General features: G+C 38.9%; 1 protein-coding gene across 6 annotated transcripts in view; it reads right to left on the bottom strand.

Moving 5' to 3' along the window:
- diaph2 (diaphanous-related formin 2) overlaps positions 1-17,470 on the bottom strand; it is a 334,433-nt gene that overhangs the window by 120,941 nt on the left and 196,022 nt on the right. For all 6 annotated transcript variants that reach the window (XM_049746603.2, XM_049746754.2, XM_049746826.2 and 3 more), the window contains 3 exons: positions 15,997-16,098; positions 14,018-14,257; positions 9,491-9,620 (listed from right to left, as the gene is read on the bottom strand). In XM_049746603.2, the coding sequence (XP_049602560.1) occupies positions 9,491-9,620; positions 14,018-14,257; positions 15,997-16,098 (472 nt within the window). The remainder of the gene's footprint in view (positions 1-9,490; positions 9,621-14,017; positions 14,258-15,996; positions 16,099-17,470) is intronic.

The raw sequence follows: 17,470 nt of genomic DNA, 5'->3' as shown, positions 1-17,470 counted from the left end.
TGATTAGCTTCTTAGCTTTGTGACGGGCTCGCGTTATGTGCTGCGGTGAGGGGGGCCGGTTCACTGTGATAGGCTTACCTGTATGTCAATCAAGCAATGGGATGGATTCTAGCCTATAGGTTGCCGTAACGCTGGGAAGCGATGCAACCTTGTAATTTACTGGTCGTACTACAACGTACTGAAACATTTTGGCAGAGCGCTATGCACAAACAGTATGGATCAACAAATTAATCAATTGATCCATATATAAGGCGCTCTGCATTATAAAGTGCACTGTTTTTTGAGTAAATTTTAAGTTTGTAAGTGCGACCAATAGTGCGGAAAATACGGTAACACGTTTGTTGAGCTGAGTCAGTACCTGTTCTACTTCTGCTTGTTGTTAGGTCTCGACCTACATATGAGTGCCTAAAAAATTCATATCGCTTCACAGAGGTAAAAGCACACACACGCGCACTCACACACACACGCACGCACGCACACGCACACACACACACGCACACGCACACGCACACACACACACACACACACACACACACACACACACACACACACACACACACACACACACACAGTCAAGAGCTCAGTCAAGTAGTGATGAGACAAAGCGATTGTTGAGTTAAGAAGGGTAAAACTAAAATCACAAATGGAGGCTAATTAAACTGTTTGGACACAAAGAAGGCAATTCAAACAATGAGATCATTTGTTCAGGTTCTACAGGCCAGAAGATTGGAGAGAGAACACGGAAAAACAAAAAAATGCAAGGAGGTGCAGTAATCATGTAGCCCAAAGGAGCCTTATCCTTTGCTTTAATTTAGGCAGTATTTAGAAAGGGGTGCTTTTTGCTTGCAGCCAAAAGGCCTATTGTAAGATTCAACAGCTCGAGGCTTGGCTGTCTCTGGCATCATAGGCCTATTATTATTCTCCAATGTAAAAAAAAAAAAACAATCTCTACCTTCAAAGTAGCGTTAATATTTTGGCAACATATATCTCAAGGCATAATTGTTATCAGAAATTAGTTAAGTGGATGTGGAGACCGTTCTCCTGCATTTCCACTAGCTACAATTCTTCTTGAGGGTATGGAATTCCAACTCTTGGTTGAGGATACACTCTCGTTTCACCAAATCTTTTTACCAGCTTTCATCACAATGATAATCGTGATTCAAAAAATGTCTCAACAACTTTTTTTCTCCTCACAACTGACTGTTAGTAATTAGATTCCCCTTGTTATTAAATGTGGACCTGTCTTTGTGGGTTTTGTGGTGCCAAATGAAGTTAGACATTGCGGTTATTCTGTCTTCATTCGGTGAGGTGCAAACCATGCATTTTGTTTTGCTATTTTTGCTGATGCCATCGACAAGATGGTACATTAATTTCAATTCAATCTTAGGCACAGCTCCTAGTGGTGCTGCTGTTGAGATAGCCGTGTCATACCAACAAGTGATACTAATTGTGTTGCCAGGTTGAAATGAATGAAAAAAGTCAGTTGAAGTTATGTCTCTTGAAAACTAAGTCAAAGTATTTTCGCAAGTCCTAAAAATGGCAACTCGAGTCTGACTAGAGTCAAGTCATATGACTTCAGGCTCTGCCGTCTCTTCTAATTGCACAGTGTAAGGTTAGGTGTAACACATAAACTCAACACATTGAACAGAACTCTTTAAAAGTAAAGATGAAGGTGCTCCAAGTGTGCAGCAAAGGTTGCAAACAGTAATGGGCTTGACATGAAACATAATACCCACTGCTTGCAATTGTATTGGCAGCCCTGCCTGAGAATGGTTGCTTGCACTATTATGACTTAACAAATCAACATCGCAGAATTGCACACACAGAAAAGGCCACCTGATGATGAACGCAGCAGACAGCATCAGGGGCTTTATCTCATGGATGCCTGCAACAATCAATTCTATTCCTCCTTACCTCTGCTTCAGTTCCTTGACTAAAAACAGACCTTTCCGTGAAAGTGACGGTCTCAGCTGCCATGCGATGCTGAGGCGAAACTGAGAAAAAATAGCTTTACCAAGACACCACAGTATCGCTGTTAACTGAAAAAGAATGTGTGGGCTTTAGGTGGGCTGTTTTTATTTCAAAATATTCTGTGCTTGTATTCGGAGAAAGAGAATTTAAGATTTGTCACTAGAGCCACTCGAATAACCTGTCACATATGAAGATGTTTTTAATGTATGGGTTGTCATACAATGCCAAAACAATGGTTGTTGCTTCAACCAAGAAGCTGATTATTTGTAGAATGTAAGTACTAAGTAATGTAGGAACTAAAATTGTCGGACACATATTTTTTTTTCATTTACCATTTAATTCTAATGAATGTTTTATTGTCAAGCCATACAACTTTCAGACTCACTATTTGTGAGGACTAAAACAGAATCTATGATGACAATATGACTTTTTTTCCCCAGTTTAAATTCATCAACAACATGAAAAATGTTCCAAAATGTTCACTGCTCATTTATGTTATTTATTTTTTTAGCAAAATCAATTGAATATTGATTGTGCAAATGATCGTACTGGTGAGCCCTGAGGAGTAAAGTAATTGCCCAAGCTGAAAGCAAACAAGACACTAAAGATGATAGAAGATAAAGACATTAAAAAATAAAATACTGATTCACTTTCAACCACAATTTGGTCTCTACAACAATGCAGGCATGTTGAACTGTGTTCTGCCTTAGGCTCATAGATATGTGTGGTCTTAGCAGACCCTAAAAATGTTACAATTGTGGTCAATGTTGCAATGCAGCAAGTGAGTGCCTATATATCATTAGAGATGGTTGACGTAATGGCATGCATTGCCTCCAAAGGGAACGGGCAGTCAACTCCCAAAAGGGGGGGCATATGAGGCACTGGCTTGAGGGAATGACTTTAAATTATATATTGATGACAGCCCATGATAAAAAATGACCCAATTTAGTATCCAAAATCAATTCCCACGGCATTGATACGTGGGGGTCAGTGAGAGCTGCCCAGTTTACGACAGCATTTAAGCCGCAGACACGGTTTCCCTCAAAGAGTGGTCAATAGAAGCTGTGAGTGAGCGGAGGAATGGGGTTAGTAAGAATTTGTGTGCTGAGAGCTTCGGAAAAGTACGATTGGCACAAAAGAGTAACATTTTTCACTGTGCTTTTGCTTGAAAAGGCATCATGGAATCTATCAACATTTTTAAATTAGAAAATAAAACAATTTAAAACAGTTCCAAATCGTCTCAATACCTGACTCTGACATTCATTTGTCAAACAACATGAGGAACAATAATTATACCAGTTAGCACACATTTTTTCTTGTTTTGTTATAAGCAGGGGGTCTACTCTTATTCCAACCCACATACTGTAGGTCTAATGGTGACACAGCTTTTGTTACAATGACAAGTAGAGGCTGAACTAAAGGCGGCAGGACTTAGCACTTCACCGGTAAACATATGTGACTGCAAACTGCAAACGGACTAATGTGCAAATAAAACTTTGATCTGAATGTGGAAATTTGAGCACAAATATGAACCCTTCAAAAACAGTGTTGACAACTTTACCAAGCAAACAAAATGGTGCTGCTTTTCAGAAGCTGTTTTTTTGGCTAACTAATGCTAATTTGTCCTGAAAACAAAACACACTCTTGCACTCTTCTGTGTCCAGGCTGAAAATGAATGATGTTTGCACCACTGACTAATTTAAGCATATTGGAGTATTATGAACACCATCTTAAACTTATGTTTATGTTTTTCTCCCTCAGAATTTTTCCTTTCTGTGGATTTTTAATTAGCACAAAAAAGCCAGACCAGTCATTCTTGGCTTATGAAATAAAAACATGACACCTCCACTTATGGTAAATTTGAAAATAAACTGGTCCACTGAGGGGACCTTTCAAAAATCACAGATTAACTAGCAATTACAATAACAAAAATCTACTGTCTGACCTAAGCCATCACACAAGCATCAAATAAAAACAAACAAAACAAAAATAGGTGGGAGTCAGTCAATATTAAAATGTGTGGAGCCATTTTTGTAAGGCTTGAACAGAGCCTTATCTGGAGGAAGCAGGGATCTCCCCGGAGAAAACTCAATTCCCTGCTCATTTGTACAACAATTCCTATAATTATCTGTGTTATCAGAATGTCCTGACTGACAAGCTGTAAGAAGTTTCTCTAGGAAATTATCAATAGTAACTGGCAAACTGTTATGCCAATGAGTACTGTGTTTAAATATTGTTGATTTAAATCTGTATGCTATCTGTTTTGCCTAACTATGATGAATGCATTGTAAAATAAATTGCACCTTCACTTCAATAGAACAAGCAACAAGCAAAGCAATGCACTTTCCACATTGGAAGGTAACAATGTTAAACCTTACATGACATTCTTAAATCCACAGGCAAATTGTAGGTTAATCATCACTTGCTCCTTCCCATACTAAGGCCTTTTACCCTTTCCTTTCCCACCAATACAAAAATCCTAGGTAGAACACAGATGATGCATATAATCAAAGTCAAATAATCCATAAATGGTGCACCTATGGTATTTAGCACCCTCAACTCCTTTGGGAATAAACGCCAAAAGCACTGTTGTAAACATTACCGAAATGATTAGATTCAGTGTGGCACCAGAACATTGGACAGGGGACTGGTACAGTAAGAGACCATCCTGTGCTAAGTAATAATGAGTACGGATCTAATTTTGTTTAAAATGAATAAAAGAAACCCTCTTACTACAATAAGGTTGCTTTTACACCAAGACTCCCCTTTCCTGGTCTGAATCAGCTGAAGTGCTCAGTTTTCTCATTGTGAACACAAACGCAACCTGAGTATATGAACTACAACGAGAGAGGGAAATAAAATATTTTCCAAAAACAAAGTAATAAGGAAAACAAGGTATATGGAATCACTCAAATTGAAGTCCAAAAACAAAGACACAAAGTAGCAAACATAAACCACAAGAAAACCAGACCTTATATGTCACAAACCCAAAGTTCAAATACAAGGAAACTAAAAAAAAAGTACATTAGTTGCCACACCAAATTAGTTGTGAGACAAATTAATTCATTACCAGTATTACATTGACAACTGTGAGATGAAAGTTTCCTAAGATGAAAGTATAAAGTTTCAACTTAGTGTAAAACGGCAGAAAGCTTTATTTATTTTTTTTAAGTAAAGTTGTTGGCTACATATACAGAGACAATAATAGTTTGTGGACCAGTCTTTTTCTGAATTCCAACGAGCGGGGTCTCCCAACAGGCTGTTGGTCCAAGGTTGATGGATCTCTACCTTGCTACAGTTGATCAGATCCGGCTATCTCCTCCCATATGGCGGGGGACTCAGGCTGCTATTTGAGGAATGGGAAGAGGGATCACTCTGCAGCAGGTTGCTTTTCAAGCTAGGCAGGTGTTGTAAATGTCCAGGAGGGAGGGGAGAGAGCCACCACTTATCTTTTGTGACCATGTCCCCAATGTAGGACAGCGTTGGACTGCAGTTGGCAACAGCGGGTTTGAATAGGTGGGAATGCACTACATGTCGCGACATAACATGGTGCCTGGGTGGATTGATGAGGTACCATGATTCTTACTCGTATGTTGTCAATTTATTGGGACTTTTTGGAGGAAGAATGTTTGTGTATATGATATTCTCATTCATCCAGGTCAGGTTAATTGGTGGGAGACTGTGTAAAAGATCACAAAGTTAAAGATCAACTGCAAATGAGTTTGAGGACAGTATATGAGCTCCCTAGTGGATACAACAATTTTGAGCCCAGTGACCTGTTTACTCTTAAGTCTCATTTTTAAATAATTAACCACACATGTAGAGTGTGTACGAATTGTTAAAAAAAATAAAAACACAATTGTTTTGGTCTCACCGTGAATCGAGACAGAAAAAAAAAAATGAAAGAAAGAACATTCTCGAAGTCATCGCTCATCCAGAGCTGGTGGAAGCTCGACAGGTCGGTTTCCTAATATTCCTCATGACAGACTGTCCTTTTCCACTGTTGACCTCCCCGATCCTTCTCTATTACTACTTCCAGGGTCCAGGGACGAGTATCCCTCAGACGGCCAGTGAGGAAATTGTTTCCATTTCCAGCCATGGCTGTGAGGCTATGATGACGAATGGTTGAATAGACTTGAAGCCCGAGTGACAGAAATTTTGGGAAGTTTATGATGATGTGAGGATTTAAACTTCATTTTCATTGTCAAACCCATAGGTTTTTATGTACATTGTAAATATTATAAGATCAAGAAAAAGGAGAATACATCTATAAATACTGATATTACCGTATTGGCCCGAATATAAGCCGACCCTGATTATAAGACGACCCCCTCTTTTTCAAGACTCAAGTTTGAAAAAAGACTTTTTGAACACCAAATTTAATTTTTATACGGAAAATAATTACAGTACATCTGAAACAAATGACTATAACAATATATTCGAGAGAAAAAGCATGTTATTTTGGCTCATTCAAATCAGGCAAAAACTGTCTATCACATCTTAATATCTGAACATTTAAATATGTAAACTAAAGTGCAATCACATTTGTAAATGAATAGCTTCTGGTTTTTGAAATGTAAATAAACCAACTGTTTCTGTTGGGGAGCCTGAGGACTGTATAGGGCAGGGGTCGGGAACCTATGGCTCACGAGCCAGACATGGCTGTTTTGGTGACGTTAAAAACATTATTAAAAATAATACATCAGTACACTCGAAAAATTGTTGGTCTTAATTAAAATACATGCATTTAATCATATTTAACCTATCACTTGTATTTTAAATGGTATGGCTCTCATGGGAAATTATTTTTAAAACATGGGCATTTATGGCTCTGTCTGCCAAAAAGGTTCCCGACCCCAGGTATAGGGGGTTGGCTCGGATGGTTGTGCTCTTTTCGCCCCCGGGTGTCGGTCAGAACACAGGCGGGAAGACGTGGTTCAGTTTTGATTGCTTTACTGAATTATTGGCAAAAAAGTAACAGGCACTGTGGCTCATAGGGGCATATAGGCAAACTGGCAAAAGGGTATAGGCACACGTTTAGTCGTAAGGATGTGAGAGCAGGTGAGTCTTTGGGTGTGTGAATGTAATTCTTGTATATGTGATTCTTGTATTAAGGGTGTGAAAGGTGTGTGGGGTGTGTGTGGGGTGTGTGTGTGTGTGTGTGTGTGTGTGTGTGTGTGTGTGTGTGTGTGTGTGCGTGTGTGTGTGTGTGTGGCATGTGTGTGTGTGGGGGTGTGTGTGTGGTTCTGCAATAGACAGAAATACAGCATATAAGTCAACGCTCAAGTTCTGACGTCACACAACACGACGGCACATATTACATAACTGACTGGACGTCATGGTTAGATAATGGCAGTAGTCATCCAAAAAAAAAATTGCTCATGTGACCATAAACATGTCCATTACAGTATGATGACTTTGCATATATGCATTTTGTTAAATTCATCCAAATGTGAAGCTGGGTGCACAATGTGTGATCTTATGTTAACCAAATCTAAGTCATCTATTTTGATTGATGAGTTTCATTCATGTAAGTTATTTTATCAATGTAATTATGTTCCTAAACAATAACAAAAAATATTAATCCATTAAACATAACGAGTGCAGCATGCTATTTTTAAAGTTCCTCTTTAATGTTTCTTTTTCTTCAATGAATATGTTCAAAACTACTGTGGGCTCACTCGCAGTGCTATTTTAGCCCAAATTAAGCCTTCTGCAAGCTGTCTTCTGTTCGATAGCCTTTCTGCTTCAGCACAAGAGGATCATCATCTCAACCCGAGGATCCCTCGCAAGTTCATTGAAACAGAAAGACAAATGATCTCTTCTGCTTTCCTGCTCATCCAGAAAGGCATTTTGTCTAAGTAATACAAAGCCAAGTACATCGATGAGTTTGAATGGAAAATGGGTGCTGCTTTATTATGCTGCAGTGGTTTGAAACAAATGTGGATAATAGATATATTCACAGCAGTATTAATATCCTAAAGCCAACCCACCCTGCATATTCTCCATTTTCTCTCTCTCCAAGGCACTAAAGTACTTTGCCCTTGGCTATGTCTTATACTAAATAGATTTATGAGAACATTTGTGTCATATTTTCCCTTTTTCCTGAATTGTCAAGACAGAGTGTCACCGTGGCATTCAGCACACAGTCTTTGCATCTGCATTGTCGGGCTCCACATATTCATCTCCGGAGTCCCGGTAACGAGGCAAATTGGCCAATGACACTTTGCGAGATTGACCTGCTCATATCGAGGCGGGGTCGCGGTATGAAAATATTGACTCCTATGGTTAACGTCACAGGATTATGAGCTCAATAACCCACAACGAGGACGAGAGAGTCAATGTAATAGTATGGACACAATATGTCTTCATCATCATTGGCTATTCAGATTGGACCAAACAGATTAGTTCATTTACACATTGAATCATTTGAGACTGTAGAACAGACATGGGCAAACTACGGCCCGCGGGCCACATCCGGCCCACGGGGCCGTTTAATCCGGCCCGCCAAACCTGTATAAATTGTATTATTTAACTTTTTTGGGGGTCATTTTCCCTGCAATTAGTATGTTTCCCCAATAGATGAGTGGATTACTAGTCAAGCTTGGAGCATTGTGAGCCCAATAACATACTATGAATCTTTCATGTAAAATTGACCACCACTCCCGTAGAAATCATAAGTTTAGGTGAAACAGTTTTTCTCCAGTGAGGTAGGATTGGAAATCTCAAAAATTGTCCAAAGATGAAAAACTCTTCATTTCAACTGGCTTATTTTGTTGGACATTATTATTATTATTATTATTATTGATTTTGATGGAGTTGCCAAAGTCAGTTGCATGTGTCGTCCTTGAACATTTCCTAAATAGCTTTGGCATGAGTCAATTTGTTTTCAACTGTCTTAAAATTTACTAAATTGCTTCAATACGTTTTACAAAGCTGATTCATAAAACAAAAGTTGCCTATAGACATCAATGCTTGAGCACTATTTAACCCGCCAACCCTCCACTAGCAAGCTGCCTGAGTCAATTATGTAATCAGTTGAAGTAGATGAAATGAGTAATTAAGATGTTTGAATTATTTAATGAGAATGCACACATTTGCTCAAAGCCTAAATGACTGTTGTAAGACAAACAAACAACGCCATTATATTATAGCTGTGAATAAGCCAAACAGAATTAACGAGAAATAAAGTCATGAAAATGTTTTCTTAAATTTCACATAATAAAAATGAATAAATATATACATTAATTAACGTAGAAAAGTAGCACAAGTGAGACCGGCCGATACTGACACACACAGGCTGATCTCAAGTTGGCCGCAGCTGCAAATTAGAGCTGTGGGTGTTTGTTTTTCTGTGATCAGCAATGAAAGGCATTGAATAACATAGGTAAGTCACACTTCTCCATCGAAATAAAAAAAAAAAAAAAAAAACTGATATAATGCTAAGTCATTCCATACAGTACAATATACCAATGGTGTGATTGTAAAAATAAAGGCCAAACAGATAAATGCGACATACCTTTGCTGGCACTCTCCACATGCTCAAGTTCTTCTGGAAACCTCAAAATCTCTGGGTATGTCTCGTCACATTTCTCAGCCAAAAAATGAAGAAGTGTTGTGTTTTGACTGATTGATTTGGTATCTCGAAGCTACAAAAGAAAAAGGAGGAGAAATGGAAAATTACATTATCACCAATGTTTACATCAATCTGAGCGCACACAGAGGTTTAAGGAGCTTAGTTACTGAAAGGCTAAGCGCACATTGATTAGGTTCATTTATGTCTGTGGTTGTTTTTTCTCGCATTTTGAAACATTAAAATGGCTTCGAAGAATCAAAAACATTTCTGCAACATGATGTTAATTCACAGGACTGAAACAAGTTGAAGGTCTGCTGCCAAAAACCTCTTATAGGTAAATGAATAAAATATGATGACAAATTATCTGAAATTTACCTGAATGTTATATAAAAGTTGAATTTTTTTGCTGCTCGGTTGGGAGGATTCACATGGTTGCATAGTGAGGATATTTTAAGTTTTACAAATACACACCATAAAACAGGTCACAGGAAATTAAGTACCGTGTTTTACGGACTAAAAGTCGCTCCGGAGTACAAGTTGCACCAGCCATAAAATGCATAATAAAGAAGGAAAAGACATAAGTCGCACTGGAGTAAGAGTCGCATTTTACGGGGAAATGTATTTGATAAAATGCATCACCAAGAATAGACATGTCATCTTGAAAGGCAATTTAAAATAAAAATAGAATAGAGACAACAACAGGTTGAATAATTGTACAGTAGGCTAACGTTACATGACACAAACAAACAGAGAACTTCCCTGGTATGTTAATATAACATGTAAAAAGTTATTCAGATAACTATAGCGTAAATAACGTGCTAACAAGTTTACCAAACCATCCGTGTCACTCCAAATCACTAAATCCAGTGAAATCTTCATCCTCTGTGTCACTTTTAAACAATTCTGCTAACTCCGGAGGTAGAAGATGTGGCGCTTCCTCTTGTAAGTCACTTACGTCAGACTCATCAACACAAATATCAACACAGAAAGCCCTCTTGCGGTTTAGTGTGAAAATAGCATGTGAATGATATAATAATGTGTTAATAATTTCACACATAGGTCGCTCCAGAGTATAAGTCTTATCCCGGGCCAATCTATGAAAATAACTGTAATTTATAGTCCAGAAAATACGGTAAATATGCAAGGAAATAAATATGCTGGGAAAATGTAAACCTTGCACCATTTTTGAAGTATTGTGCTGAGCACACAATTGTGTCAGCGGAAACTCTGTCTTCACATGCGAGTCTGTATTTCCACGCACAGAAAAAAAGTTATGCCGAAATCATCCCCCGCTGTGATTGCCAAGCTGCTCCAATGGCATGCTGGGGGAAGCTAATTAGCGCCACACAGCACTTTGTACTTGTACCGAAAGTATACAGACTGCAGACAGCCAGAGTTGGATTTGCCCACACATGTGCACCTGGCCATGTGCACAACAACAAGTATAACCCACACACGCACAACAATTCCATGTTATCAGCAAAGCACCCTCACACACAGACACAGTTTTCATCAAGTGAGAATCAATCGTTTGCTCAATTTACAGGCTTTGAATTTTAACGTGTTTAGTGTCATACTTCAACATGCCATTATCACATATCGACAGTTTTTCTTTTCCTTTTTTTCAGACACTGATAACATTTTCATTTATAATACTAGTTTTGGCATGCTCTCTCACCTTCCTCAGAGGTTCTCAGCCGAGTGCTGAGACGCGTCATTTTTTTCAGCTGATGTTTTCAGATGCCATTATCACACTTAACATGTTTTTCTCATCGTAAACTAATTTTCATGTGTATAATGAATAAATGTCAGTGCGTTTCCCCATTGCCACACTAGTAGAATAAGAAAGTAAAAGTAAATGATAGAACAAATAAATGCCTCTGTTAAACGGAGGAAAAATGCTGATAAGTGTAATCAGTTCATAGTGGATATTGTTCATTAAACACCTTAACTAGAGAGTCCATTTGAATGTGATTGCTAACAAAAACAGCAGCATCAATATATTTTATTACGTCTATGTGTTTATGGTGATTAGAGTTCAAGTACACTCTGCATGAAGGGTGATGGCTGTACTGTATGCATAATGGGGTGAAATAAAACTGATGATGGTGGAGATCCACTCCGTTTTGTGCATTTCATTCAAGGACAATATATGTTGAATCTTACCTCCATAAAACTCTCTGTAAAATCAGTCTTTTATACATGCCATTTTTACGCTGAATGGCCTTCATAATGGTTCAACCTGAATAGTGTGTTGAATTCCGATTCTTAAACAAGTCTGCTCATTTTGTGGGTATGGAAAAAATATGCATCATTGCTGTGGGAGCGAAAAAATATTTTGAGCAGCGACATGCATGCATTATAATAGCTGTCAGTAAAAACAAATGCAACACTGGTAAAACACACTTTTAATTAATACATTCTCAAAAAATATCGTTATTACAAAATGTAGACATTTTTTCTTGCAAAATTAAGATATTTATGTAAAAGGATATTTCTTATTGTAATATCACTAATACTAGTCATAATCACATAATTACCATAGATTATACATCTTAATTCTTGTAAAATTGTCATTTTAATGTCTAAGCCCAGTGTATTTGAAAGTCGCCTTAAAACACATTTATTCTGTCTTTTGACTCAGAATGAGACTCAAGTTTGTTTTAGGGTTTTATTCCATTTGCTGCTTTTGTTATTAATTTCTTTTAACTGTGTTTATTTTTATACGTTTGATTTTTACTTACTGTATGTACAGATCTTTGTAGGCAGATTTCATTGTTTTTAAAGTCATCTATAAATCTAAGTAAATTACATAGTCAAGGCATCCATCACTTCTGTACAATAATCACTTTTTTCTTGTAACATTGCAGTTTGAAAAACAACACTGGTCAACTATAAAATGTACTTAAATGAAAATTCTGCCTACTTCCCAACCCCGCCCCAGCCTTTCAACTGTCTACTTTTCAGTGTGGCCTAAATATTGAACAAAACACATCACTTTAAAACAGGACCGCTTCAACTTGAATTGAACGCAAATCTGTTCCACATCTTTAATTATTAAGCAGCGCTGGCAAATTGTTATTTAATGTTGCTTGTTATTCCCTCAGTACGCCAGGGATGTTTTTGAGTAATCGAGCAGATGTTTTCATCTATTCAGCCAATATGTTGCATTAGTGCTGCACGCAGGCTCAGTTCTGTTAATCATTAGCATTCTTATTTACGTAGCTGGCTTACAGATCTCTTTTCTAACCATGGAAATCTGACATTGTTTAAGCGCATTATGATAATAACAATAATTCACTTCTCTTTTAAACACTGTATTGCAGCAATATTAAATTCCATTCCATCGCAGTCCCCACTGGTGTGTTGCGCGTTGGAGTTGAACATGATCAATGTGATAAGGCTCACTCCTGAGATCTGTGCGTCCCTGGGAGAGGGGTGTGTAAGCGTACGTGAGTGTTTGTGTGTGTGGCTCATTCCCATCATCAACTTTCTCCTCCCTGATGAGCCCATTAGGTATCCCAGAACTGCCACCTAGGGGTCAATTCATCTGATTGACTCAAGTGAGAAAGAAGGCTTTTTTTCTTCTTCTCTTGTTCATCAATAATTGGCCAATCAGCCCCCCGAGGCTTTTTACCAGGCACTACACTGATTTGGGGGACACCTGCACTGCTTGCTCAATGTGAAAAATTACCTTTTTGCAACTTTTGTGGGTTTTCCAAGGTGTGCATATCGCCAACAATGACAATTGTTAAAATATTATCTCACATTATATACTAATCTCGCTAACAATTAATTGTGCTTGCGCAGGGCAACTGCTGGCTAATTTGACCAGCCCCTTTTCTGGGGATGATGGGGACTTTGACTTGACAGTGCTTCCTGATAAGTAATTTTAGCTCAGATGAAATGAGAGCCTAAAAATGGAATTTGGTCAGATCCAGGGTGACTTCAAGCAGGATTTTTACTGTGTCGTGATTTTCCCTGCCTCGGTACGCAGCGGGAAAGTCCCTCTTTGCATACTTTTAATTAAAGAACTCCAACAGCACAGCACAGGAGGAAAAACTTGACTCTGACTGCAATGTGAGACTTAGTAGGGCACAGACACAGTCTAATATGATATATTTTATAAGTATTAATACTTTCCATAAAGGTGGTATAAAATGTTTGAAGAACGTGAAAATGGTCACTCTTGATAGATGTCAGACTAAAATAAGTCCGGAAACTGCGGCACGAAAAACACTAAAAATATAAAATAAGGGAAAATAAAAATACTAAGTAATGACAACAATTTGCAAAAAATAAAGAAATCCATGAAGATTGAAATAAAGGTAAGAAAATGCAGAAATTCACAAAAAAGTTGGCAAAAAGGCATTAAATAGGGTTTGTATTGTCTAATCAGAAAGACAAAATAACTTTAGAATATCCAACAACAAAAAACATAACTGAAGAAAATAAAAGCTTAAGTTTTACCTTGCAGAGGAAGTTGATGTTGAAACCAAATGTTTGGGCATTCCTGGAGCCGGCGTTCATGTAGTTGCCGACCAGCAGCACCAACTCCAGCAGCTTCCTGAAGCCTTCGCTCTTCTTTACCTCCTCGCAGGCAAACGTCACGTTCATTATGTCGGGGCGAATGTTGTTCACTTGCTCCTCGAAGGTTAACTTGAAAAGGATGCCATTGAGACGTGGCCGCAGGAGCTTGACTGAACTCATCTGAGGATGCACATCAGATATACATACGTACATCAATACAAAATGACAGTTAGATGTCAATAATACAGAGCTCACTTACTGACTATAAATTTGTAAATTGGCTGTCCCAAGATGTGCTTTATTTCTTTGGTCACTGTACAGAATAAAACCAGCCATCAAACTGATGAATAAACAAGCCTTTCTCGCCGCTCTCAAACAGAGTGTCCAATGAATGCAGTGAAACCACACTCTACACTACAACTGTCAACTGTCAATAAAGTACCTCCACTACAATCTGGAAAAAATTGGAGTTTGCTCTAATGTCTTAATTTTGCCTCCACACAACTGTCCATCCATTCATTTTCTGAAACACTTATCCTCACGAGGTTCGCCGGCACACTGGAACCTATCCCAGCAGTCACTGGGCAGTAGGCGGGGTACACCCCAAAGCAGTTATTGTCCATATTTTAGCAGTAAAAAATGGTCAGTTCATCAGGTGGTTTTCCCACGGTGCAACAGGCCACACCAACAAGCCAACACCAACTTGAAAGACAAAAAAAAAATCCTGCTTCCACCTTCTTTCTGTTGTGTGCACACGGATGCACTCTGTTTTTCCAAATAAAACCTTTAATGTTGCATGCAGACACTCACAGCCTACAACAAAGCACCTTTACTCTACAGCACCTATAATACATAAAGCAAATCAATGTGCTTCACACCACACCTAAAAGCATTTACAAACAGAATAGCTTTCAAAGGCAAAGGTAGGAGAACAAAAGAAGCTCATTAAATTACTAAAATTGACATACCATGACAATGTTATAAAATACAAGCAAAAGACGACAGAATACTTCATTTCTGTTGGCAACATTCCATTAGCCAGCAGCATAACAGCTGAATGCCATTCCACCATGTTTGCTTTGAAACCTGGGCTATAGTCACTGAACTGACTGCAGACGCCAGAGCCCTATTGAGAGGCAACTCTGACGTGGTGAAAAATAATTTGCAACTACCCATGAATCACCACAAATTATTACTGCATACGGTCATTCTCAATCTTTGCAGAGGTTTTCAGCAATTATCAAACAAATCCATTTCAAATTTCACTTCACAGGCTCTATAAAGTAAATTGTATCCAAAAAGTTCTTCACATTTTCCACACTTACTAGGACAACAAAAGAAAGTTCAAGACAACTTTACCCATCTAGAAGAAGCTGTTTCATTAGAGCCGCGGCTGAGCCTGGATGAGATGTTTGTCAAACACACACACACACACACGTCTCCATCAGTTTAACTGATTCCTATACGATAAGCTTTAACGTGTCTTATTTCCCTTGAGAACTAAATAGCTTAGAAGTAAGAAGGTTCTTCATCAGCGTTGTGGTATATGATCACCAGACAGGCGAGATCATTTGGGAATGCTGCCACCCCCACCGCTTCATTAGACTTTGCTAAAAGACAGAGGCCAACAACTTTCATTGAGTTAGGAAGAGGAAATTAAAGAGCACCATGCATGTGCCCCTGGGTCCAACTTCTTTATGAAAGAGCTTAATGTGACTCTATCATGGTGGAAAGGTATACAACAAAGGTGCCTCAACTGGAGATCATCTACTGTACTTAAGAGTGTACAGACACCCCATTTTTAGCATCTTTGAGACGCTACGCACATCTCTACAGGTGCTGGTTTGTTAAAATAAAAAAGATGTGTTTGATTGTGAGCATTGTTTTATGTTTTCAGGCCATCAAAGGATTACACTCACCACAATGCCAAACTGCTCCGACTCCACCAGCTCTTCATATTCAGCCTTAAGTTCCGCTAATGATGACAGCTCGTTCTGCTCCGGCAGATTTTTTATCAGGTTCTGCACACACAAAACAAACACATTTTGGACTAGGAGAACATAGAGTCATAATAAAAATTTCAATTTCGGTCAATCTCGTCTCAAAGACGAAGATGCGTCCCGTGCACTAAATCAACTTACCTGCTTCAATAAGCTCCTACATTTTAGACCTTTATGATGTTGTCATAAACAACCATTAAGTTGTGACAAATGGATTTAATCCATCCATCCATCCATCCATCCATCCATCCATCCGTCCATCCGTCCATCCATCCATCCATCCATCCATCCATCCATCCATCCATCCATCCATCCATCCATCCATCCATCCATCCATCCATCCATCCATCCATCCATCCACCCACCCATCCATCCATTCGTACCGCTTGTCCCCACAGGGGTCGTGAGCGTGCTGGAGCCTATCCCAGCAGTCATCGGGCAGTAGGCAGGGGACACCCTGAACTGGTTGCCAGCCAATCGCAGGGCACACAGAGACGAACAACCATTCGCACTCACACCTAGGGACAATCGGCCTACCAAGCATGTTTTTGGGACGTGGGAGGAAACCGGAGTGCCCGGAGAAAACCCATGCAGGCCCGGTGAGAACATGCAAACTCCACACAGGGAAGGCCGGACGTGGAATCGAACCCGCACCCTCCTAACTGTGAGGTGGTTATGCTAACCAGTGCTCACCGAGCCACCCTGCCAGGTGATTCATTTAAGGTGAATTTTCTCAGGGGGGTTTATGAGTTTCTACTCTTATTTGATGACAAAATGGCTCTTCTGATACTTTCGGGAACAGCCCAGTCAAAGTCTGGACCTAAAGTCAATAGAAATGTTTGCCAGTTTTGGGTTCTTATCCAGGGTGTTGAAAAATATTCACAACCCATAAGTGGGTTGCAGAGCTATTTTTGGGTAAGTGGCGGACATATAGTTAAAAAAAATAGAAAAGAAAAATGCAGGGGCTCCTCAGGGTACAACGGTACAGACATACACAAAATAAGTGTTACTGATAAGAGTACACTGTATAGTTGTGTGTATTTGTAGTTGTTGTGTTGTTCATCATCAGTTTGTTATTGAGGTGCTCTGAAAGGCACTCTGAACATGGAGACTAAGCATTTGTAGTTAAAATATTATACAAATATGTTTTAAAGGTGTTTTTTTTAAACAGTATATTTTCTTAATTGTTCTTAATGTTTACGCAACGTCTATTCATGTCACTAGTGTTATGTAGCTCCAAAAGGACAACAGTTGAGAAGCAGCGCAGTAGACAGCATGTTGCGACATAAGTTCAGCAGGTAGTTATGAACGTTGTATGACAAACAAAAGAATAGTTGATGACTTTTTTCTGGACTGGCAATTAGCTGATTAACCCCAATCCTATGTCAACCTT

The sequence above is a fragment of the Syngnathus scovelli genome, chromosome 1, assembly GCF_024217435.2.
Source record: "Syngnathus scovelli strain Florida chromosome 1, RoL_Ssco_1.2, whole genome shotgun sequence".
Lineage (NCBI taxonomy): Eukaryota > Metazoa > Chordata > Actinopteri > Syngnathiformes > Syngnathidae > Syngnathus > Syngnathus scovelli.
This window is presented reverse-complemented; position numbering and strand designations above follow the sequence as displayed.